The following is a 26,352-nucleotide window of genomic DNA, read 5'->3' as shown; positions in this document are numbered from 1 at the left end:
CCCTATAGATTATTTACAAATGTGTCAACTGGATTCTACTAAACTTTTAATTTGCTATTTACTTTCCAAGTACCATGTATGACGTACCAGGGGGGTGTATTTATGTTTCTGTAATACATATTCATTATATAGTTATTCCAGAAACTCTGATTTATTTAAAAAAATTTTAATCCCAAATTTCATATTTGCAGTTACTTCATAATTTTAATTTTATAGTTTTCGTTTCCAAAAGGGGCTTATTCATCTCCCAGGAAAAAAACCCTCCAGGCTGAGGTGTGTGCCCACAGGTGGTGGTAGGACCACATGTAGCCTGCCACAACCAACTTCAAGCCAGAGCCCTTTGGCAGCCGCCTTGTAACTGAGTGGCAACGTTTTCGTTTTTTGCTTTTAAACGTTAATCATTTGTCAAGTTTTGCAAGTCTTAAGAAAATAATTTTCCTTTAGGTATAACACCGCCTATTCTAAATTGCACACACTGACATTACTGAAACCAAATGGCTTTTAATTAAACACTTTTTTCAAAGACTGTTTCCTTTTACTGGCAGTGAAATATTGTTCATAGCATCTGAGTGTTCTGCCAAAATGAACTTCATCAAGGTGATTTTTAGGGAGACTTTCAACACAATAATTGTCTAGAACTTTGTGTAATATTAGAAAGTGGCCACGGAAGAGGGAGGTATGGGGGCCTGTTCAAGATACAGGATCATGATTGTGTCCTAAAAACACCATCCTAAATGGTCTACCTGGCATTGGTCCCCATAATTGTTAGCGTACTGGAGTTCAGCCTAGAGAATACCATAGAGTTCTGCCTGGCAGACAGAATGTGGAAAAGGACAGCCAGCAGAAAGTGTATCGCGGTCCTTCCCATCCTGAGGCTAAGATTCTGTACACCTGTTTTCCAGTCAAACATTGAGAGTAGAATTTTAACGATACGGTTACAGCATATCTTAGGTCAAAGTTTCTCTCTGGAAAGCACCATTTTCACTATTTTCTGCAAGAACCAATCCGCTTTCCATATATTCTTTTTCTTATTATTTAAAAATTTTAGCAATTTTGAAAAAAAAAAGTATCTATTTGAAAACTGAAAAATTCCTCCAGGCCCAGGCTGAAAAGAAACATCTCAGCTGTAGGCAATGGCAGGCACTATTGAGCTCCTTTATTCCAAATTATTTTGAGAAGAGGAAAAACAGATTCCCTGAGCGTGACTTGTTCGTGGGCCTGTAACCATCTCGAACTTCTTGGCTTCCTTTTTCGTCTTTAGGGAAAAAAAAAAAAAAATTGGGTACCTAGGTAGAAAAGACAGCATCTTATGACATTATTATTAGATGTCAAATTCCAGTTGTCCCCCAATCAACTTTAGTTTCTCAGGGGTGATTTTTTTTTTTATGTGTGTTTCCATACCAAAGAGAGCCTGAATTGGCTAGGTTTTAAAAAAACATATTACTTATTCAGCTCCGTGGAGTATGAAACACATCTTTGATCTGATAAGATCGAGCCAGCTTGTTGCTGGTTGGATGACTATAAATGAATACCCGCATCCAGTTTTCCATGGAGGAACTAAGTAAGGGAGGTGGCAAGGCGCTAGACAGCCACACCAGCAAGCTTTCTGTCCCTGGCACCAGAAAGGTTCCAGCAGCCTAAGTTTCTCCCTTCCTGTCAAATACCACCACTTCCTTTAGTGCACTTCCAAGAAGTTTGAACAAAGCCCTGGGACAGGATTCTGTCTGTACCTTGATTGTCTCTTTTAGCAAGAACAAATGAGCTTAGTTAAAGCATTCCCATTTTTCTGCAGATTCTTTCTTTAATGCTGTGCAGCTGGGTGTGCCTGGGGATCATTTTATTGTTAAAACTAGACCCACATGGAAAAGACATTAAAATAAATTTGCCGCCGTGATACCCACGAAGATGAAAGGGCTTCTCTGATTTTAATATGCTGTGCTTCAGAGGAGAGGGAAAAAGAAAAAGGTTCTTTGGAAATGTACACATTTGGTCCCGCTAGGAATCCATCAGGTGTTAAACCTCTATCACCTGCCCAGCAGAGGTGTATGGGAGCACTGAGCGTCTGTTTATTTATTCATGTTTTCAGTGGAATCCGCACCATTTTCCAGGTTCCAGTAAACTGCTCTCTTTAGCACTCATATTTTGGTTCTGGTAGTTGCTTCCCAAGGAAAATTACTGAGACGTGTGTAATGATGGGTATTGGCACATAAGTGACCATGGGCTTTGGCTGAAAGAGGGTGCATTGTTTTGGGGGAGTGGGGGAGTGAGTAGCACAGTCTTAATGCGTGCCCTTTTAGAATAACTTCATCTTGTGATGTTTCTTGACATTTTTTTGGCCAGCGCAGAGACCCCTGCTGGGACAAAGAAAGAGCAACAACTATTTCTAGCACGAGGCGAAATATGACTGCAAAGACCTTCAAGATTTCTTGTGGGGCTTCTTAACAGTACATTTACTACTTTTATTGAGTTCGATGAAACAAGAACACAGTTCGCGGTGGAGATGAAATTCAGGTTTGTAACGAAATATTAATGGTTAAGCATGGCATTGCTAAAATGATAGCCCTCAAAAATATTTTCATTAGAAGATAAATTATGGATACCTTTCTGTTACTGCAGACATTCTATCTGACGATAAGCTGCTATTAAGTGGCTGCCCATTATAGAAACTGGGTTTATTTAGGGTTTCAGAGGATGTGTTCAGTATGAGCTAAGACTGAGCAGCTTTAATTTTCTTTTCTGTCACTCTTTATCTCACAGAAAGCAAAATATTTTGGATACTGGAAGACCCAGATGCTATGATTTTCTATCAGACACATTTCTAGTCATTAACCAATTCTAATTGGGACCTAAGACCGAGTACTTTGATTTCTCTTGTCTTTCCTGTTTTCCTTTCTTCATTTTCTTTTCTTTCTCTCTATTTAATATGTGTCGCAATTGTTCCGTTTGACCACGTGGCTGTTTCCTCCATGTTCCTGAGCTAAGAAAGCTGAGAATAAAGGATTCCGTTTACTGTCCTTCTTAATAGAGAGGAAATTCCAGAGATTTTCCTACTCTAACGACTGCTTGTATTTACTCCTTTTGTTCTTAAATGATTATTTACGGCAGAGGAAATGCTATTTGCCGGGTTGCTTGGTCAAGGGACAGATGAAAGCGGTGGGCTCCACTTCCTGATTTCCGCCTGGGCCACCAATTCCTTTTTTTCAACTGAGGTAAATGCATACAGTACAATGCCCAGGTCTTAATTATCTAATATGATGAGTTTGATAAATATATACCTTTCTATAACCAATATCAAGATCTGGAATATAGCGATCACTCCAGAAAGTTCTCTTGTGTATGCCCCTTCCCCATCCTTTCCTTTGGGTCAACTACTGTTCTGATTTCTGTCATCACAGATCGGTTTGCCTGTACTGGTGTTTCATAGGTTCTCGTTTGTGTCTGGCTTCTTTGGCTCAGCATAATGTTTTTGAGATTCATCCATTGTGTGTGTGTGTGTGTGTGTGTGTGTGTGTGTGTGTGTTCAGTACTTTGTTCCTTTTTACTGCTAAATAGCATTCCATTGTATGGATGGATCACAATTTATCCATTTACCTGCAGGTAGACGACTTAACAGCACGGGCCATTGTGAATAAAGCTGCTCAGTACATGCTTGTACCTGTCTTTTGTGGACATATGATGCTATTGCTCTTGGGTAAATACCTAGAGTGGAATTACCAGGCCAACATCATTTTGGTTTTGGAGCCCTGAAGGAGCTGTATGGCCTCAGTGGGTCTCACCCTTTTCAGCTGGGAGCAGGAACAGAGACATCTGATGCCCTCTCTGCTCAGAGCAGCGTTGAGGACGTTCTCTGCTCATCATAGGAAGGAGGATGGGGAGTTTCCGAGACACTGTGGTGAAAACTCATCTGGTCCTGAAGACCCTGAGATGCCCCTTACATGGCCCTATGACCTTATATATCTTATTAGTGAGATGTTCAGTTCCTCCACATCTTAGAGGCATCAAAAGTGTAAAAGGACCTCTAAGTGGGCGGGGCAAAAGGGCACCCCCCTCTTCCCCAACTGTGACGGTGGTTGGGCCTATGTGGGCACTTCCTTCAACAAGAGAGGGGATACAGCTCGTTAATGAGTGTATCCATCTGTTAGAAACATCCAATATTATGTTCTCTTACTGCTTTGCATCTCCACAGTTAAAAGGGCCATTATTGCTACTTTTACTAAAAAACAAAACAGGATATAAAAATCTGTACTTGTTACTATTCCTGGTTCTCTTAAATATTCCTTTATTAATGATAACAAATAGTGTCATTTTTGTTTTCAGATCATTGTGCTCATGCCCAGAGCAGATCACTAGCAAATACTACCTGCAACGACGCACACTCCTGGAGTCAGTCTTCTCTGGGGTTGTGCAGACCAAAAATAAACACGCACAGTCCTGACCAGGCCGGTGACATATTGTCCACCCTAAAGGGTAGGATTCAGTTCAGAGCAAAACATGTTTTCTTCGTCTTGAACGTGTTATATCACTACTTTAAGAAGCCCTAGCTGACCTGACAATGCCAGCCATTGCCACCACTGACACCAACAGTTCTGAGCTCATGGGTTCTGAACACGCTGGCCTTATGTACTAATGGAGGGTGTCTGCAGAGCAGATAGAGTACGGCACTTCCAGAGCTGATGTCCGTTCTCAACTGGCAGTTTAAATAGAGACAGTTGTTTCTGTTCTTATTTTTATTTCATTTATCCTCAGTGAGGTGGGCATTATGTCCAATATACAGATGAGGAAACTAAGGCTTGGAAAGGTTAAGGCCATCTGTCTCTCAAGCAGTAGAACCGAGATTTGAATCTGGATCTCTCTGAGGCTAAAGGCTCTCATCACTTTACCTCCATGACCTCAGAGTGTTGGAACGTGGCCCAGAAAATTCCTGGTTTACATTACACCCCTTGTCAACATATCCAGGTCTGCTTACCAATTCCCCAAGCTGACATTCCATAACGATCATGGGCTATAAAACTGTTCACCCCAAATCACTTTCCACTGCTCTCACCTTCTTCTTACTCCTTTGGAACTTATATTTGCCTCACAATATATCGACATTTCTGGGTGTGAATATACAGCTTATGACCACACTAAAGCAGCCGAGAGAAAACGGCCCAATGCATATCCAGCGTGCCTTACTAATCATCCATGTGGAGAATTTAGTCCACTTGTGTATACGTCATGTTCATGAAGTGTCTGTCCTACATGTGTGTGACCTGCTTCTACTAAGAGATGTAAACTCTAATCCATCAGGATTAGAAAAAAGCCTTCTGCTTTTCTGTATACTCAATCCCAGGTACAGCGCACACAGCAAAACAGATGCCCGATAAATTATGTCAAATGAAAAGATGTCAAATCCCGGTGTTGTGGAAAATAGCGGCTACTCCAGTCGAAGTGGCATCCAGGTGAACCTGAGCAAGTTATCATTTAAATGAACCTCAATTTCTTTGCTTCTAAAGTGGGGTTAACAATAATGGTTGCCTTGTATCCCACTGGTGTCAACAAGTACCAAATTGATGCTGAATGCTTTTGTGCACCATAAAGTGCTATAATCCGTTATTAGTATTATAGAGCAGCATGGATTTGATTGTGTTCTTCAAGGCAAGAAAACAACCTTTTTGTTAAAGTGATGTAGGTGTGGAAAAGTAAATGAAATACTATTTGGCTTCGCCACCCTTACACTACTTTGAGTAGCAAGAGGAGATTAAAAATAAGTAGCCACATAAGAGGATGGGGAAGGAAACAGAATTAGCCACAAGACTGGCCGATGGCACTCAGGAAGAAGGATAATGATTTTACAAGTCAATCAAAAAAGAAGATGAAAGGACAATGATTAGGACACAGTAGATTATGAACAAACAAGCAAACAAACCATAGGCCAGGAAAGGGTGTGTTGGTGACCCCGAACAGAATGTACGCCAGATAATACAACTCTTGTCATTCTCCAATGACAAGACAGCACATTTATGTGAAAAGGGAAATATAAATCAAGGTTATTTTCTTAGTAGAAAGATTTTTAGGGACTGTTTCGTAGGCATTATCCAGATAGTCAACTCTCTAGGTCAGAACCTGTTAGAAACACCAAGCCATGGCCTCAAGAACTCATAAATAGGTCACAAAATTCATTCAAGATGACATACTTTGCTTTTTTCTCATTTTCCATCATTAAATAGGATAGGATTGATCTCTCCGAGGTTTTTCCTTCTATTTAATTCTCTTTGGGGTGAGTGGAGGGAGGTATGTTAGTTTAGACCTTACTTTAGTTATCTTTTTCTCTCTGGGATTTTCTGCCTTTATGAAGCCTATTTCAGTTTATTTTGCTTTCTAAAAACAAAGGCATGGCGGGGAGAGTTCACTGCATTTCTATTCAGCTAGAGCTTCTAAATGTCACGCAAAATTCTATCAGCTCCTTTAAGTCTGTATTGCAGAGCAATTTCCATCCAGAGGGAAAAATTAATACTTTACTTTTTCAAATGATTTGCTGTATATCAGTCAGTCCTGAACATTTCAAAATCCTAATAATTTGGACAATTTATTACCAAAGTCATAAAGTAAAGGGTCTGCTGTGAGGCCAAATAGCAGCAGATACAAAGAATGAAGTGAAATAACACAATGGAGGATCATAAACTATGCATTAATCAACATAATCTGTGACTTCACAGTCATTATAGGCAGCCTAAACAAGAAAACAAAACAAAACAAACAAAAAAATTGGTTTAATTTCCTTGGGTGCCTTTTTCTGGTTTAATACTTGAATTTTTTCCCCCCTAAGTCAGCCAAAATATATATACAAATATTTTCCAGGAGAGACTATGCAATGCTATTATAACCAGAAATCCAGCCAACTCTTTCCATGGCTTCTCCATTAAGACATAAGTGAGCATCTGTTCCATCCCCTTGGACTCGTTTCCAAGTTTAAGTGAGTGGGCTGTAGTAACCTTTCTCCAGGCCAGGTGGAAATATGTTAATCCAAGCAAGAAAACACCCAGCTATGACAACGAGACAGGTCACATTTAAAAAGTGGTTTCTTAACTATGGCTATTGGTGAGAACGTCTAGCTTGAGAGAGTGTTTAAAAACTCCCAATGCCCCAGCCTCACCCACCAACCAAAGCAGAGTGTCAGGGGTGGAGCCCAGGCCCAAGGTTAAAATACTTTCTGTGCGATTTCATCTGCAGCCTGATTGAGAGTCACTCCCCAAGAGATTCAGTGGGGACAGGAGATATGGGGACAGGAAAAAAAGAAATTCCTTTCTTAACTAAGCTATGGGCACGAATGACCAAAACAACCTGCTTGCTAAGGATGGATACAAAAGCTAACGTAAGGCCTTTTCTACAGGATGACCTCACTCCTTCCCTTAAGTCAATGAAATTAATTTGAAGAAAGAAATCGGTTAAACTCTGTGTGTGTGTGTGTGTGTGTGTGTGAAGTCAGAGTAATTCTTCCTGTATCTTCCGGTTTCATATACTAAACAGTTGTTTTAGTTACAAAAGTAATATAGGCTCATTTTAGAAAACAGGAAAAAAGAAAACAATAACATCCATCTTCCTATTAAATTAAGGTAACCACTGTTAACTTTTTAGGAGTGAAAAATAAGATTGGGATCATACTGCACATAGTTTTGCAGCCCGATAACGTGAAACCTTTCTGTGTCATTACATAGTGACATGCTGTAAATGGCTGTGAAGCAATCCATTGTTGGAAATGGTCATTATTTACTTGGCGACTGATTTTTGCTTTAGGTTTATTCACAGACACAATCAGGACCATGATCCGTTGAACTACAAATTCAGATTGATCTGATGAAAGTTAAGAGTGGTATAATGGCAAAGTGGGGAAGTTCTGAGAGGTAGCACTTGCCTATTTCACTGGTGTAAATACTCCCACCATAGCCAATTGCAAGATAATCCTTTTTGGAGTTGTCAAGTTAGTAACCAGGGCAGCTAGACGGCTGAAGGTCTAAGAGTTTTAACAAGATATTAATGTGGAGACAACGTGTGAGTACACCGGAAAGACCACCCTTTTTGAACAGATAAACATGAGGCTTTGTGCTAGTTAATCTTATTAAGCTTCTATTTCTTTAATCTGTGTATGGAAATACTGATGTCTCAGTGGGGCTGGCGTTAGGATTAAAAACAACTTCATACATCAAGTAGATAGTCAGCATAGATAATAACCACTCAACAAATGCTAGTTGCCTTTCCTCCTTCGTAATTATAATGCTCTTGATAGTATTACTTCTAAAGGAAAAGAGTATGAATCATTTTAACACTTAATTTTCAGGGAATTTAATTATGTTTATCTTTAAATTCCGTATCTTTATGATTTAACCCAGGAATTGGCAACTCATGGCCTAAGGGCCCAAGCTGGCCTGATTTTATATTAATAAACAAAGTTTTACAAAAACCTTTACTTTTAATGGAACACACGATGCCCATCTGTTTATGTACCGGTAGTTCTATAGCTACTTTCACACTATGTTGGCAGAGCTGAGGAGCTAAAACAGAGATCCTACGGCCTGCAAAACATGAAGTATTTACTATCTGATCCTTTACAGAAAGTTTGCTGATTTAAACCATTCTAACCTTCCCTTAAGTGAATACTTTCTTTTTCTACATAGTGACAGAAAACCAAACAAATAAGGAGAGGAAATGAAAAAGATGAGATGAGAAGATTCTCCCAGGGTTTAGAAATTGCCAAATAGATCTTGCTTGGTTCCAAGACTACCTAAGAAATACTTAAAATTCTAGGATGAAGCCGAGCTCTAATTCAGTCTCATCAAGACGGTGAAGTTTAAAGAATATTTTATAAATGAAATTTTCTACAAGATGACTATTACTTCTGGACCAGGAATGTACCCTGAATATGGAACTTGGAAGAGTGAATTTAGGAGGTCGAAACCTGGGATATTATTTATAACCTGGCAATGAAAGTGACTGAAACCACATTAGTCAGGCAAAAGAAGCTGATCTCTCTAACTACAGGTAAAATAACATTTCAAACATTGAAAAATGTACACAATCAAAATTGTACAGGGGAGGGATTTAAGAAACCATTTCCCCCGTTAATTTTTGATGTTTACATGGAATGTTCTTCAAGCAGCAAATAACTTACCAATGATCTTGACAGATTGAAAATGATACATCTTTACCACAACATAAATTAATTCTCTCAGTGGGAAATTGCTAGAATAGACAAGGTGTCAGAAAGATTTCTTTATGTCTGAAGGAAAGGAAATGATTCCATTTCTTCCAAACATTCTTACATGAAAAATAATAAACTCTCACTTTTAAACTGTCTTGATTTTCATGGGTTTCTAAGGCACCCTTACTAATTGGGACGGTCATGGTTATCTGGTGTTGGCCACGAGTCAATCAATATTAAGTCAGGTATAAAACACACCCAGGTATAAAACTGCCCCCATAATTCATATTACATATGAATAAATATTCATAGAAATACTCAGAAGAGGATCACAGAATTACATTCTCATAGCATTCCTTAGATTCACACAGAACATGTTACACCAAGATCTCAGAAAGTAAATCTTAACAGAATAAAATACAAAAGAAACATCGTGGCCTATCTAAGAAAATGGACAAACGCCCAATACAAATAAGCCAATTCATCCTCTATAGAAGAGTGACCCTGATTCTGTTCCTCAAGCAACTAGCTGGAAACTCCAGACCACAGAGATGAACATTTATTGAACACTGGGTGTACTTGTACATAAGCTATCACATCTAATGCGCACAGAAAATCCTACAAAATGAGTATTTTCAGTATTTTGCAAAGGGAGTTCAGGTAGGAAGTGATCCGTCTGCCTCCCATGCCTATTTTGTTTTCAAAGTGCCCAATCCTGACAGAACACAGAGTGTCTGTCAAGCATGAGTCCCCTGAGATGCCCCTAGAAAAAGAGGTCCCATGATCAGAGTCAACTAAGTTTGGGAAATTTGCTAAATCCTCTCCTTGGAGAAAAACAATGTATATGAAAGCCAGTGTACCATTGTTTAACTCATCATTTCCCCAGACTTATTAGGGAATCCCTTTTCCACAACTATTATTTTCTGAAAGCAATACAGCCAGCCCACTGTGTCTGTGGGTTCCGCATCCACGGAATCAACCAACCGTGGATCAAAAACATTCGGAAAACAATGTTACGTTGACGCTGTATGTAGTTAGGCCTAGGATGGTTGTGTCTATACTGAACGTGTACAAGTATTTAAACCAGGCAGTAAACAGACTTTTCTTGTCATCATTCCCTAAACAATGTAGTATGACAATTATCTATATACAGAGCATTTACATCGTATAAGGTGTTAGAAGTAATCTAGAGATGATTTAAAGTGTATGGGAGGATGTGCTTATGTTACATGAATATACTCTGCCATTTTATATAAGGGACTTGAGTATCCATAAGAGGTCCTGGAACGATCGATCCCCTGAGGATATGGAAAGATGAGTGAATTCTGAAACATACTGAGAGAGTACTGTCGTCCCCTTTGCCAAATGCTATCTCCTTGGCTGGATGCTCCTCCTTTCCCTGTTTACCTGTCTGGCTACTATTTAATCATTCATGGGAAACCTTTCCTGACTGGGTGGAACGTCTCTCTGAATGCTCTCATGTCACTGAGTTCTTCTATATAATGTCATATTTATGGGTGCATTTATTTTGTTAATGCCTGTCTATACTCCTACTGGGGAGAAGGAAAATACATTCCCTGCTTCTCAGATGGGAAAGAGATTAGGAGTCTTTCCAGCCTCTCTTTACCATCTTTACTCATTCCTATCCACAGAGGAGCAATGACTTAATGGGTCTCTGAACTGGGGAGAAGGAACCACGCATGCTCACTGAGGGCTTAGGGTGCACTCAGGGCTGCTCGCACTCCAGGGTAAGCTTAGAAGCGCACTTTGGGAAGTAAGTTAAATCCAAGGAAGACATACTAAGAAGCCCAGTGGTTACAGATCCAAGATCCACACTGCAGTTTTGCTCTGTCCACTAATAAAGTTGATTTTGAGCTTCACCTCTCACTCCTGTTTTATTTTTCAGGTGCTTCCACATTTGGGAAGGAAAGACAAGAGTATGCCAACATCCTTCCTTAGGTCTAAGTTTCTTTAGGATAGGGATGGGGTCTCCTTTGGCTCACGACTGTAGCTCAGTGTCTGGCACATAGGAGGCACTCTAAATGTTTTTTATTACTCATTTTATGATGGAAAAAATTTTAAAGAAGCAAAAATTGGGAGGCTGATATAATGAACCCCTATATACTCATCCCCCAGCTTCAACAACAATCAATGCATGGCCGTCTTGTTTCATCTCCCCCGAAAGCGAAATCTGAGACATCGTATCACTTCATACACAGTAAATGGGAAAGGCATGAGAAGTATCTATAAAGCCATCATCACGTACATATTAAAATAAGAATTTATAAATATTTCTTCAATAATCAATAGATGAATGAATGAATCAACAAACTCTACGGAGACCAGAAAAAGGTCAAAGAAGAGGTGGGTCTGAGGTATCACCTGTCCCTGGTCCACAGCCTACATCACACACACACACTCACTCACTTTCTCTCTCTCCTCTTCCCTAGCCCCCACACTCAAGGTGGTAGGGCCACGCCACTCACCTGTTGGAGTGCTGCTGCGGAATGAAGAGGAGGGGGTAATGGGTGGGGTCACAGGGGGAGTAAGGCTTCCACTGCTGTGGCGTGGTGGAGTGGACACATTCCCACGAGACACGGAGCTGGACAAGGTCAGTGAGAGCTTCGGCTGAATCTTCTTCTTTAGGGACTCCTGCTCTCGGCGGGCAGCGTCTGTCATGAATCTGAAGGGACAAGGGCAGGTAAGTAACTGGCCATCTACAGAGCAGGATGACTTACGACAGTTACCGTGAGTTTGACAGAGGCTCCTCCCTGGGAAGGGGGCTAGTTCTGTCCCGATCGCAACACTCACAACAGGTGCCCTTTTTCCTACACGATGAAATCATCTTGTAGCTCACTGTCTTAAAGGTGCTCAAAGTCAGGCCTAGTTCTTCCCTAGGCAAACCGTCCTTGCGGAAAATTGATACACTCAGACTCCCTCTGCACCCACTGCAGTACTGTCAGTCGCCAGACTTTCGCTCTCTTGGAAGTTCCTCTCTTTCTTTTAACCCCCACACAGCAAGCCCACCCATTCTCAGAGCTCGCCAACCACTCCCACGTGGAGAGGGTTTCCTTCAGCTGCAGGTTGGCAGTTTCCATCCTCTGTACCACTTCACTGCCACTTAACATGACGGCCTCATGAAACTTCTGATTCTTTTTTGTTATTACCCTGAATTCTCATATTGTTATTTGGGTTTTTAAGTTTTTTTTGGCTGACTGAAGGTCTCATCTTTCTGGCCATTTGGCGGAAAGGACACAAAGTCCCTAGGACAAGCGTTGCTAGCACACTGCCAAATCCATATCAGTAAACATTTATAGAATGACTGAGTAAATCTGCCCGAGCAGATTCAAGAAGGGAGAGAGTAGAACATGCAGGAAGGTCGCCATTCAAAATCTGCTGATGTTGTGATTTCATTACTTATAAAGGCAAAAGTGACTTGTCCTGATAGTGTCACCATGGAAACATCCAAGGTATTCCTTCAACACTTCTCTTAGGTGAGTAATATTCAAACTTTGTTATTTTCTCACCGTACAGTCTCACATGTCATAAATTCATGTGCTATGAGATTCAAAACCATCTATGTAATGATATCGCTTATGAGAAGAGCAAATGTCTTTCTACGATAGGCAGACAGACGTGTCAGCTGCATTTTTGAAAACTGCGTTGAAAACCTAGTGAGTAGAGTGTATAAAAGCATTTAGGTAAAGAAACAGGCACCTGTGCCCACCGCCTGGGCTAAAGCCAGAACAAAACCAAGCCCCTGGTCCTCTCCCTTCCTTGTCCCCACATCGATTGTGTTTTGACTATTTTATTTTAATACAGTTCATCATAATGAATTCCATTGCTCTTAAACATGGTATTTTACTCAACTCATGTCACATTCTGCCTACAAAATTCCTTAGCATTTGTCTTCCTTATACTACGAACTTTTGGAAGTCAACAGATAGGTCCCTTGCCTGGTAAAAGCTTAGAGTCGATCAAACACCCAATGAAACAATATTATAATATTGTTACGGTGTCTTAAAACGTCTGCTTTTATACTTGGAACACGAATGGCACATTTCTTGAATGGCTTCTGCAATTCAACCTAGATATATAAACCGGATTTTATATGTAGAACTAAACTGTAGTAAAAGCTGCATGCTTTGCCTTGAGCCCTTAGATTTTGTGCTACAAGATGGTGATTTAAAAAGAGGAAAGGAACGACAATGCAAAACAGAATTGCTTGCACCCGGTAGCCGGGTGCTCATTTATTTTCAGATGGAAAGTTGGTTCTACCGCTTTTAAAACTGCTTTTCCCCCTCCTCGTAAACCTCTACTCAAAATACGGGCTCTCAGAGAAAAGCCAGGAACTAGTGCTTTCTTTTATTATTCTAAGTAGAACCAGTAAGTGGAGTAGTGCTGAGCTTCGCAGGTTGGGGTAAGCGGGCAAAATCACAGGCTAAACAGATGTTTCTTCCAGGAAGACCCATTGTTCTCAATGTAGGCAGTTCAAGCTACAGTGGTACCTAGGTTTTCTAACGTAATCCGTTCCGGAAGTTCGTTTGGGTTCTGAAACGTTCGAAAACCGAGGCATGGTTTCCCCATAGAAAGTAATGCAAAATGGATTAATCCGTTCCAGACCTTTAAAAGCAACCCCTAAAACAGCATATTTAGCATGAATTTTACTATCTAATGATACCACAGATCCATACAATTTACAGCGCTCGTAAACTGAAGTGTTCATCAATGGAGACGTGCAAAAACTGAGATACCACTGTGGTTTCAAGTAGTCAAATAAACACAGCTATGTGGTGAAGTAGGACAAAAACTCCACACCTTGCATCTTAGCTAAGAGCATGGCACTTAGGGTCGCAGGCCAGGGTTCGAGTCCTGGCTGTATTACTTACCATGTGATTGAGGCAAGTTGATAAACCTCTCTACACCTCAGCTTTATTATATGTAAAATGGGACTAACAATTGTCGGTAAAGGAGGTAAAGGATCAACATACATCTGTTCCCTTTCTGCAGAAGAATTTGATCCTTGGGTAAGTCTGGTAACCTGCTAAGAGGGTATGTGAACTATGCTAACAGGCATCACTCCTCAGGATAAGGCTGACACCTGACTGGTAAGTCACCTCTGCCCTGGGAGGAACGAGAAAGCCACACAAGCCTGATAGGAAACCAGAGCTTTGGGCTTCCTGAGCATGGTGACCTCGTGTGTAGGCCTGTCCCCTAGGGGGACCTGGGAAGTATGACGGTGGAGCGTTACACAGCATTACCTCCTCTTACGCCAGGACAGTTCTCACTGCTGCCCCGGGCACTTTGTCTCTGCATCTGAACATACTCCTGTAGACAGGGGAGGTGTCTGCCCTGCTGGCGAGCTGTGGCTCTGCCCACCATCCCTCTGAATAGACCCAGTGCCCACCGGGGCCTGCTGGTCATCTTGTGAGTTGGAATGTTCAGGATGTAGGTAAGCGAATCACCTGCCGGTGGGCGAGGCAATGCTGGTGCGGGCTTCAGAGGATGGTGGTGAGGATTCAGGGAGGTAGAGGGCCTGCCACACAGGAAGGGCTCACAACGGAGAAGCTGTTAGCATTCATCAGATAAAGCCTTCTAATGTGCACCCCTTTACCTAACTCCAGTTTCTGGAGGGCACACGGCATGTTCATGGCTCTGAAAGCGCCTGGTTCATGCCTGCCGTAGAGCGGCATGGAATGTGCAATGGCCGACCTAGAATCGGCTCAGAGTCACCTAGCATGTCAGACAGAAACTCTTATCAAAGGGGTCGGAGTGGGGAGTGGTTCCCATGTCTTCATACACTCTGGTCAGAAAGTATCAATGCTTTTTACTGTAAGATAAAGACTCTCCTACAGCTCAGATACAAAACAACTATAAAGAAGCCCAATAACGCACACACACAGGCCCCACCGTCACCCCGACGCGCGTTTGGTCAGCCATGGATGGCCTTCTATTTTGGCTTGCGTCTGCTAAGTGCTTTCTAGATGAGAGCAGGAGGCACCATGTTAAAAGCATTAAACATGAAACTCACACACGCACTTCCGCCAGCCTTTCTCTCCCTCTATCCTCCCTCCTTCTCTCTTGGGTTGGTGGTTATGAACTTGCAGCTACACCCATAAATCATGGCAACCTTGCCCCACCAAGACACACAGCGGCACCATTTATTGTCGGTGACCAGACACGTGCACGGGCATACAAATGCCTTGAGACCACTGGCTGAAACCCTCCAATTTCTCACTGGGAGCGTTGTACTGCCAGCCCCTCTCCCTCTTTCAATTATGAACCATGACTTTATCTACTTTCTAATACTTATTAAACCCTAAAGTTTTCAAGCAATGTTCCATCAATAGAGCTTTCTGTCAAAAGATGGAGAGATTCCCAATGGCAAGGAACCATTTGGGGAGACAAGTTTAAAAAGAGCGTGATGCGGCCGAGTAAAGGCTGTGACTGCAGCTGAGAAATGAAGACTCAAGGAACTCAGCTCTGACCAGAAAACCAGACAAATCCATTTTCAAAGGCAGCTGCACCTGAATACATCCTCAAAAGATCCGAGCCCACGGCCTTTTTGTTGTCAGGATTAGAAAGGATCCCCCTGGATTCCCACGGCCGAGAGGGAGTTCAGGATTGGGAAGCCAAGGCACCCTGTGGTCTGATGTGTTTTTCTAAATGGGTTTTGATATGATTGGTCATCTTTTGTGCAACTCTTAATAAGCACAGCCCACGTGGGGTTTTAGGGCTGGAAGAAACCTAGCTAAGACAGATGAGCTAGTCTAACTCCCTCATGTTTCATGGTAACTGGGAACTACAATGGAGCGGCCCGTTCAAGGTCACTTGGCCAGCTAGTGGAAGAGCTGAAGAGTGGAAGAGTCACAGAGATCAAGCCTTGGGACTGAACCAAAGGCTCCTATCCCACCATGATGCCATGGGTATGGCAAAGAACCCCGAGCTTTCTTGTTTTTGCTTTAGAGTCATGGCTTTCAAAGTTGAAAGGGGTTAAGGAGTCAGAGCTTAGGGCCGGGGGCTGCAATCCGGCTGGGGGTTCACACGTTGGAAGTGGGGCAGTTGGGAGAGCAGAAGGCCTCCTCTTTTCTATGTCAGTCAAGTTCTGCTGCGTGGGGCTACTTGGCTCCTGGGGGATCCTGCATTTGTCACCTCACTGGGTTGTGATGTGGGGAAGGCTGGCTGTGCCCGCCTCCTGGGGTACTTTCTGCTTTGCCATGGGAACTGTTCTGATCTTGCGGTAGCAAGTGTGCTGGTGTGGCTCGCACTGGCTTGTGACAACTGAACCTTAAGTTTTCTGGGACTTTGGGAGCCAGTGGTTGAATATGCCCATCATTTAAAATTAGATGATATGAACTTGGAATTAAAACAAGCATATTAAAAACAAAGGCAATGCCATTCAAAGCTTATCAGTTTTTAATGATTTTACTCCATTTTCCTATTATCTATGTGATTGAAGTCATTTATGTTGATATCGTACCTGTTCAGTGACGTCATGCTGGTAGCTTAAAACCGGCTATGGTGGGCAAATATTACAAATCAAGGCTTTTTTCCTCTCTGAGAGTCAGTTATAAAACATTTATCAGTACACTCTGTAGTTATTTAATGTAGGAAAAAAAGCATTTGAACCAGGCTCCTTGGCTACTCACTAAAGGAGCTAATCAGGGAAGGGATGAAGAATGCATAGGAAGGGCTTCTTCTCTTTTTCAAAATTACAAAAATAATACATCTCATGAAAGGACAATTATGGAAAATTTTTATGGATTTGTGACGTGTTAAAAACAGTTTTAAAAATTGTGGTATAGATAAACACACACTCAAATGAGCGCACATATTTACATGCACAATTTAATAAATTAAAGACAATCCATGTACTCACCACTCAGCTTATGGAAAAAGAAAAAATGCTAGAACTTTTGAAGTCTCCAGCTTTCCAGATACAACTACAGTTGATTTTTCAGGGTATTTTCCTTCTGGTATTGCTTTTTCTACACATAGAGAAAACTGAATATTTCTTAAAGGAAAAAAAAAATAGTCACCTGAGGGTTCATTCATGTTGACTAACAGCCTGGAAATCTGCGGTCAGGCAAAGCCATGTTTTCATTTTGAAACTGAAACTGCCGTAGATTAATTTTAACTTTCCTACAAATCAAAAATGCCTAAGTTACTTTAATTTAATATGGTCATTTGTAGTAATATTTGTTATTGCTTGGGGAAGTACATATTCCTTAAGTAAATTTTCAAGACTCCATTATAAATCTTTTAAATCCTTAGACCACAATGTTCATTCAGTCTGACATGTTAAACGTGGAAACATGAATATAACACCACAGGGGGAAATGTCAACTGCTGGTCCAGGGAGACCAGTTTCAACCACAAACTCTGGAAATTTACAGAATTCATTGGAATCTGGGCAGAGACCCCAATGCCACCTCACTCTACAGCCAAATATCTGAGCCTGAGTGTCCTGCTGGGGACAAAAAACCACTTGGCTTTCACTGGATCTTGAGAACTCAGTGATGGAAGTGACCATTCGAAACTTGAGTCTCTCTCACAAAAACTTGAAAAGAATCCAAACTTTGAGATGCGTGGTGTGGTTTGGTTGTTATTATAAGGCTCCGGAGAAGGCGTGTGGTCCAGAGGCCAGAGCTGTATGTCAGGAGTCTTGTTCTGGGAGGAAGAAGCGGCTGCTGCCGGAATACTCTCCACTCTGGCCCTGGTTTTTCTACTTGTTAAAATTGAGGAGTTTTGGCTTTATGGATCTATGGAATATACCAATCACCTCTAGCTTCCTTCCTAGCTCTGTCAATGATTCCAGCAATAGCACGGTGCAGTATTTTCCAGACTTTTTTTGACCTCAACCCATCATGAGAAATGTATCTCTATTTGGAGCCTGTATACACATATGTATAATTAGGTCTGCAATCTGCAATTTTGAAATCTCCAAAGCTCTGACACTGAGCATTAAAAAAAAATAACAATAAAGTTTGGCAGCAAAACTTATTGGGAGACAAACCCTGACATGAACTACTTAAAGGCTACTTACACACTTTATTTATTGTATTTAGTATCAATATTCATATGCTTCACTGCACAAATATTAATGTGTTTGATTACAGAGGGCAATGTGGGAAGTTATCTGCAGGGAGTGTTAGGTTATATAAAGTATTTGTACCATATTACCTTTCTGAAATCAGGAAAATTATGAATTATGAAACATATCGACACAAAATAAAGAATTTTTATGTAGGGGCAGCTGGTTAGCTCAGCTGGTTAGAGCGTGGTGCTCTTAACAACAAGGTTGCTGGTTCAATCTCCACATTGGGCCACTGTGAGCTGCGCCCTCCACAACTAAATTGAAACAACTACTTGACTGGGAGCTGATGGGTCCTGGAAAAACATACTTAAAATAAATACAAGTTTAAAAAAAATAATTTTTATGTAAATGTCTGAAACAAAAACTTCATGAAACAACTGTTATTACATGTAATATATGTTGATATTTTCCTATTCTATTTCATTTTAACAAAATATCCCGGTCATGACCACCACACTGATTTCTTGACCTTCTAATAGATCATGGTCTGTAGCTTGAAAATATTATAGTAGCAATTAAGAGGCTGGGCTTTGGAGGTAGACTGTTTAAATTTTAATCTTAGTCTTATGCTCTCCAGCTGTGTAAGCTTGGGCATGTTACATAACCTCTCTGTGCCTCAGCTTTCTCATCTGTAAATGAAATGGTGACAAGGACAGAGCCCATCTTATAGAGTTGTGAAAATTAAGTGTGTTAATATATTTAAAGCACTTGGGACAGGGCTTGGCATTTTGTGCTTGACAAATGTCAGCTTCCTGTTATACAATGGATGTCAGCGATACTTGTTCTGGAAACCCTAACTCTCAAATTGTTCATCTCTGACACTTAATGTCAGCAGTTTGGTTACTTCTGAGCTGAATTAGTGAGTACAAGGTGTGATCAAACAATACGGTGAATGTTTGAATAAAAAAAATTTACTGCAGTAACAGATACATTGCCAGGAATCCCCCTCAAATACTCCCCCTCACTTCGAACACACTTATCCCATCATTCTTCCACTTTCTGAAGCAGTTCTGGAAGTCCTCTTTCGTGAGTGTCTTTAGTTGCACTGTTGTGGCTGCCTCGACGTCCTGAATCGATGCAAAACATTTACCTTTCATGTTCATTTTGACTTTGGGGAAGAGCCAGAAATTGCACAGTGACAGATCTGGTGAAAAAGGTGGATGAGGACAGACCATAATGTTTTATTTGACAGAAATTCCTGAACCAGAAACAATATGTGACACGGAGACTTTCTGTTGTGATCACAAAATATGGTGAAGGCTGCTGCCAAGTGCCATCCAACAGAAAGGCAGGGACCTTCAACATGGGAAGCAGCACGTTGAACCTTAGTAACAGAGTGTGACAAGTTTCCAAATTTGTTCAGTTCAAGTTTCAACGTGCAGTCAGTCGGGTGTGAGCTATAGTTGAGAGAAGGTGAGTTTTAAAGTGTGCCATAAATCATCCTCCATCATAACAACGCTCTGTGTCACACATCGCTTCTGGTATATGGCAATTTCTGTCAAATAAAAACATTATAGTGTGACCTCATGCACCTTATTCACCGGATCTGGCACTGTGCGACTTCTGGCTCTTCCCCAAAGTCAAAATGATGCAGGACATCGCGGCAGCCACAACAGAGCAACTAAAGACATTCACAAAAGAGGACTTCCAGAACTGTTTCAGAAAGTAACAAGAATGATGAGACAAGGGGTTTCAACAAGAGGGGGAGTATTTTGAGGGAGATTAATGGCAATGTGTCTTTTACTGTAATAATTTTTTTATTTAACATTCACTGTATTGTTTGATCACACCTTGTATTAGGGTAATAAGAACTGCCATCATGAGTTTGGTTGACTCTGAAAGCAAAGAGCCACCTTTCCTGATAGTACATGCATTTATTAATTACTGTTGTAATAATTGGTAAATTCATGAAGGTGGTTAGAGCAGCTAGAATACAATAGAATGTTCTCCTCCCTATGGACAACATATTGGGGGGCCATCTATAATATAAATCCACACACCTCCTCTTCACTTCTCTGCTTGGATTCTTGAGAAAAATTGTGGAAGGCCTTTCTGGCAGCACAGGGAACAGGTGACCGTCCACGCTGCTAGCTGATGAAAAGATGTCGTTCTATGCAGTTGAAGCCTGCTCTCCACTAGAGAGATTCACAAAGCTGCACTAGATTCTGACGTGGTCCACAGCTAAACCCCGTAGAAAGCACCATGTCCAACTACTTCATCTGAAGTTCAAAAGCTTTCTCCTGCTTTTTCAATGGCCCTTTGGGCATTGCCATTTCTTAGGGAAAGCAAGTTTACGAAACCCAGAAAGCCCTTGAAGAAAGCTGCTGGGAGCTAGCAGATAGACCATGAGATTCCAAGCCCTCCTAAATGTGGTAACGTGTAGCTCCCGACAACAGGATTTCTGAATTGACAAGGACACAATCGATTGTTCCAGGGGGGAGTCCGACCTATACATGATGGATTTTTCTTTCCTCTGGCTATTACTATGTGCAATCCAGGACAAGGATGGCTAGCAAGTCAGTGAGCAAACAAAACAATTCTTAGGGCATTCAAATCAAGGCCGTGGGAAATGGCCATGGGAAAAACGCGCACATTTCAGCATGCGATCATGTGTGGCCCACATGTCAGAGGATCTGGCATCTAGGTCTCAAAAGCGATGGCTTTCAGAACGCACATCTGCTAATAAATTCATGGGGTGGGTCTTCTCATTTTAGCAGCAACTTAAAGCCACAGTGAAGCTGATAGGGTATTTGGTTAAAACAGCTGGCCAGTGAAACACGACTGACAAGCAGCAAGTGGAGTAATCGCTCATCCACATCCCTTCATTACAGAGGGGCCTTTACTGGCGATCGGGGAACTTAATAAATGTTCTTTGTTTTTAGTAGGCAAAAGAAAATTTGGACCCCCAAACAATGCTAATTTCAGAAAGTTTCTAGTAATGCTTCGAACAATCATATGTTTCACTTTTGATCCCAGAGCTGTTTTTTACTTCATGATCTGAGGCCTATGGGATAGATTTCGAATCTCTATAAAATTTTTTTGCAGTGTCACCAAAATGCGGAGCCTCTTTTAACATGTTGCTATTAAAATGTTAATGCTAAATAATAAAACTAAAAGCAGCACCAGGAAAAACCCACACCATCTGACCAGATTAGTTAGGCATTTGCTTATAAGGGTTTTTTTGTGTGTGTGATTTTCATCCAATAGTCCCATGGGTTGTGGGCATAATTTTGAATTATCTAGCCATTGAATCGAATTTTGTTCTTGGTACCAAACCCAAACTGACAGATTTATTGCAGTAAGTGAGACGTTACTATTTTTTCTTTTATGTTTTCTTTACTTTTAAGTTTTTATCTGACACATACAGAAGAATATAGCTCCTGGACTTTGAGAAGTTCTAGTCTAACCTGACAAAACAAATTAACATGAGGGCAAGCCAATTTCATATTATACCTTGTAGTTAATTTTGCTTATAAATGTTCACTTTAATTTTGGGGACAGGGAGAGGAGAAAAAAGGTAAGAGGTGATCTTCCTCTTATCCGTTCTCTTAACAATTATATATACATATTTTTTTTTCTTCTTTTTTTTAAAGGGCAATTACAGTTAATTTATATTCTTTACAGTATATAGTATAGCTTGGATAGTCTAAAACTCTTAAACATATTTAATAACTAACACTGGTTGCCAATTTGTATTGCCAAGTAATGTGTCTCATTTAATTAATTACCATTGACCATCAGTAGGTTCTCTTTCAAGAAAAAAGCATTTTAACCTAAAATATAGCAAGGACATAATCTTGGAAATAAATAATCCTTTCTTAAGAATTCTTTATTCTGAGATGACAGCAATTGAACAATATAGGAAAAATTTTACTTAAATTTTTTTGAAATGCAGAGACCCTACAACATAAAGTTTGATTTTATTATTTTTCTGCAATCATGTGTATATTATAAAATCCTGTTTATGATACTATTATGTATAATATTCTCTAGACACAAGTTAGCTACTATGTGTAATATTATTCTCTAGATACAAGTTATTTAAAAATACCCAACTTTATTTTCTTTCATTGCCATAGCTAAAAATTCAATTTCAAGGAGCCGTTGGTCAAAATGGAGCCATTAAATTTAGGAGGAATCGTTTGCAATATACTAGGCAAACTGAAAGCAGTCAAATACAAGGGCACCCAAACCCAGTAGCTTTTTCTCTCCAAAGAGCTGGGAGAAAGATGAGAGGAGCTGCGTGTCCTATGGCAGGACACACAGAGCAGTGGGGGGAGAGGTGCTTCCTGCTGCCTGGCCCCACATGCCACAGGCAACTTGGAGAGCAGACCAATGCAAACATCCATGAACAGCGTCATTCAAAGACGAGTAGCTAGCCCATGAATAGTACTTAGAAATGAGTTTTTGTGTTTTTTTTTTTAAACCAATAATCTCTTTTCCAGAATTTTAGCACTCAAATGAAATTCATGCACGGAAGCGGAATAACTACAGTAATGAACACAATCCCATTCCTGAATACCATGACTTTGTATATTCCCAATAAATATTGGGTATTTTCTCACAACTAAGGAATGACATAGTTAATCTACCTTAATGAAAGCTCTGGTTCAGATTCCAGCAACCACTATTTTAAGCTGCAGGTCAGCATAAATTATCAGTGAAGCAATTAATTTTGATTTACTTTAGCTTGGACAGAGTAAACCATGGTCTTTTTCATGGCCAATGCCAAGAATAAAAACCACTTCTGAAAACTATACCCACAAATCTTTAGTATGGAGGCCAACTGGAATATCCTACTCTTGGCAACTCTCTATCATCCTTTCCATTCCTGTTCTGCTTTCATCTAATTGGGAATAACTTTGGCGATTTCTTACACATGGTTTTCATTGCTAATTTGACATCCATGTAAAAACCAATGAACAAAACAAAGAAGTTGCATTTTATGAGATTTTGTGGTACAAACCTACAAATAGCTTTTGAGTTTTCTTGTTTTGCCTCCTTTGGAAGTAAATTAAATGAGTTATTTGAGGTTTCCATGTAAACTGCTAATGAGATGATGCATAATTCTCCCCTTAAGCTGAGAGAAGTTTAAAAACTAAAGAAAAAAAATTAGATTTAGGGTCTCTGGAGTTTTAGTTTCAGTATCATTAATGGCTATGAATACAGCCTGGTGGTTACAAGTCCAAGTTCTAGAGGCAAACTCCTACTCTGATTTACTAGGTATTCGAGCTTGGACAAGTTATTTACCCTCTCTAGTCCTGGGATCTTCATTTATAAAACAGGGGTAACCCTAAGACCTACCTCCTTATCTAAGACCTCATTAGATACATGCATGAAAAGCAGCTGGCTCAACATAATATGTCATATGTGTCAGAAGGCCCGTCAGACTCTAGGTATTTCCACAGGTGCTGACTCTATGCTCCTGACTCTCACCCAGGAATTAGTTAAAAATGTAACAGCCATCCGATTAGATAATTTCTACATAAGATATTATTTGTGGGTGACACCTATGCAGTCCACAGATGGACTCAGACAGGTATCAAAGTCTGGGATCAAAGGTCTTTGTTTCCAAAGAAAAGTACTTTTCTTCCATGACCTTCTACTTCAATGAACTCTTCTGACCAGGTGAGCTGGGTGATGGTCACCTAAGGACAAGTGACTCCAGCACCAGGGGATGGGGTACCCTGGAAGGCTCTGGTTAAGGAAATTCTGGGTTGGAGAAGAGGAGGAAAAGCAAGTAAAATGGTGGAGGACTCTCCATGTCAGGAGATCTTAAGTAGGTAGGGTTTATGCCAGGGATGGCATGTACAGTGCTTCTAGTGCCACGTTTAATCCACTCTGCTCACAAGAGCCATCGCAAATAAGGCGTAGCCCTCTTGCTGTGCTGTTGACGGATTCAGACCTAAAATCTTACTCACCACCCACTGATGAAGGTGACACATGAGCTGAAAGTTTGTCATCTCTGACTTCCATATTTTGCTCGCCACCAATCTATTGGTATTTCCACTAATATCCCAGTCTAGGCATATCCTAACTCAACTGACACATACCTCATCCGTTTTCAGAGAGTCAGGGTGCAAAGATGGCAAACAATAAACATGATTATCTGAGACCTAAGGCTATATCCAAGATAAGAGCTGTCCCCAAAGTGAGGCAAGGGTATTAAACACACAGAAAACTGCATGTATCCATGAATATAATTACAAGGCCAACTGCTCATTCCAATCGTGACTCACTTATATACACAGCAGTAGATTAGCACCATGTAGGAACAGAGTGGAGGCAACGGCATTTTTCTGAAATGGATTAATCCAATCAGGCAGTAAAACTCTTTTAGGGGCAAAGTCAGTTCTACACATGGGCTGTTCCTTCACAAAGTATATGTCGGTGGGTATCACAAGCTTACAGACCTCAAGTTTCATGGGCCTTAAAAGCCGATTTTTATTCCAAAGCGATTTGCCCCTCCCCCTTTTATTGCAAGAGTTCAGTTAAGCTGCTTCTGGACTAAGGGTTTGGTGTTCCCTGCTTTCCAGGAAACTGGTACCTGATAAATTGTTCAAGTATTTAGTTCTTCAGATCAGTATACACATCTGAGATCTGAATAATCATTAAAAATAAATAAATAACCCAGAAACCCAAAGGGATGTGAACCTTCATATCTCTTCTTCCTGCTTGAGTTAACCCAATAAATTTGTGAATTCTAACGATACTTAGTAGAATGTAAACTGTGGGTAAATATTGGGGGTGGAAAGGATGAGGGGACTGATGAGGTGATAATTTAAATTTTCTATTAGAGGTAATTTAAAAAACACACAAAATTGAAGAGATTGGTACACTGAATGGCCATGTTATCAACCTTTTGCCATCTTGTTTAAACATTCTTTCTCCTTCCTTTTTAGGCCACGGTTATTGATCATTCACATATTTCTCATCCTGTGTTCACATAATCACTTGAAAAATATATTGGGATAAAAAAAATGCAAGAAGAATAGGGAGAAGGGAAAAGGGGGGACAAAAAACTAAGTAAATAGTAGCATAACTGCAGGCTCTCTCTCTCTCTCTCTCTCACACACACATACACACACATACACACACATACACACACACACGGGTAAACTACAACACTTGCACAATTTGAGCACTATGCTACAGAGTATATACTATTGAATGTTGCACTAAAGATTTAATAATTTGGAAGGTCTGAACCGAAGATTTCCAACTCGTTCAGCTATAGGGGCCCTGTTACAATGTCGAAAGGTGTACTCCTTTGAATATCATAATTGTACTTCTGGTGTCCTTTAAATTAGGGGGAAACAAGGAGTAACACAAAAGTACTATTCAGTATGGCTTTGAAATTAATTTGTATTTTACAAGATCCCCTAGCTAACTCTCCCCCACAAGTTCCACCCCAAACTGAGAATTTACAGGTTATTTGGAAAAAACCTTTCAAGGCGTGTGTGTGTGTGTGTGTGTGTGTGTGTGTGTGTGTGTGTGTATTTAAAATCTTGAAGAATGTCACTGTAACTGCTAATGAAGTGTTTCTTGGAGGGGCTTCCAGCCCTTCTGCTGATTTACAATGAGCAGCCTTCATTTGTATGCCAAAAGCACGCACTAATCCTTAGCATCAGCTGGTTCCCAGAAATACATGTGCCCCCACAATTCTGTTTATCCTGCTGGTTTATTTAGCAAAGCTTTTCTTCACAGAGAGTACAGGTCCCTGTTTCAGGCTGCCCAACCTGATTATCCCAAATCCCTAATTAGTGTAATTAAAGCTTTAATGGATTGCAGTCATGATATAAACCGTGCAAACCCCCTTTAAACTCCTTGCTTGATGAGTGTGCAGGACTGGCCCATGCCAGAGGGCTTCCTGTTGAGGGACTGAGGCCCTGGATGCCTGCACCCAACTCCCAGGCCATTTCTGATGCCCAGAGAGCCACTCCATCAGGCTCAGGCATGCAAACTGAGCCTCCCCCCAGTGTCTACAGAAGCAGACGTGACACCTCTCAATGCTGGTACAGATGCTAGCCTCATGGGGATTTTTCTCCCTGTCTTTCTGCCCTGGGAAACAAGGCTA

At 40.8% G+C, this 26,352-nt stretch overlaps 1 protein-coding gene across 1 annotated transcript in view; it reads right to left on the bottom strand.

Moving 5' to 3' along the window:
• Positions 1-26,352, bottom strand: part of JAZF1 (JAZF zinc finger 1) — a 307,976-nt gene that overhangs the window by 35,103 nt on the left and 246,521 nt on the right. Inside the window, exon 3 of the mRNA XM_081079665.1 lies at positions 11,665-11,861. Within this exon, the coding sequence (XP_080935791.1) occupies positions 11,665-11,861 (197 nt within the window). The remainder of the gene's footprint in view (positions 1-11,664; positions 11,862-26,352) is intronic.

Source organism: Rhinolophus hipposideros (assembly GCF_964194185.1).
Source record: "Rhinolophus hipposideros genome assembly, chromosome: 18".
Lineage (NCBI taxonomy): Eukaryota > Metazoa > Chordata > Mammalia > Chiroptera > Rhinolophidae > Rhinolophus > Rhinolophus hipposideros.
Note: the sequence above shows the minus strand (reverse complement) of the source record. Positions and strands in the feature narration are given on the sequence as shown.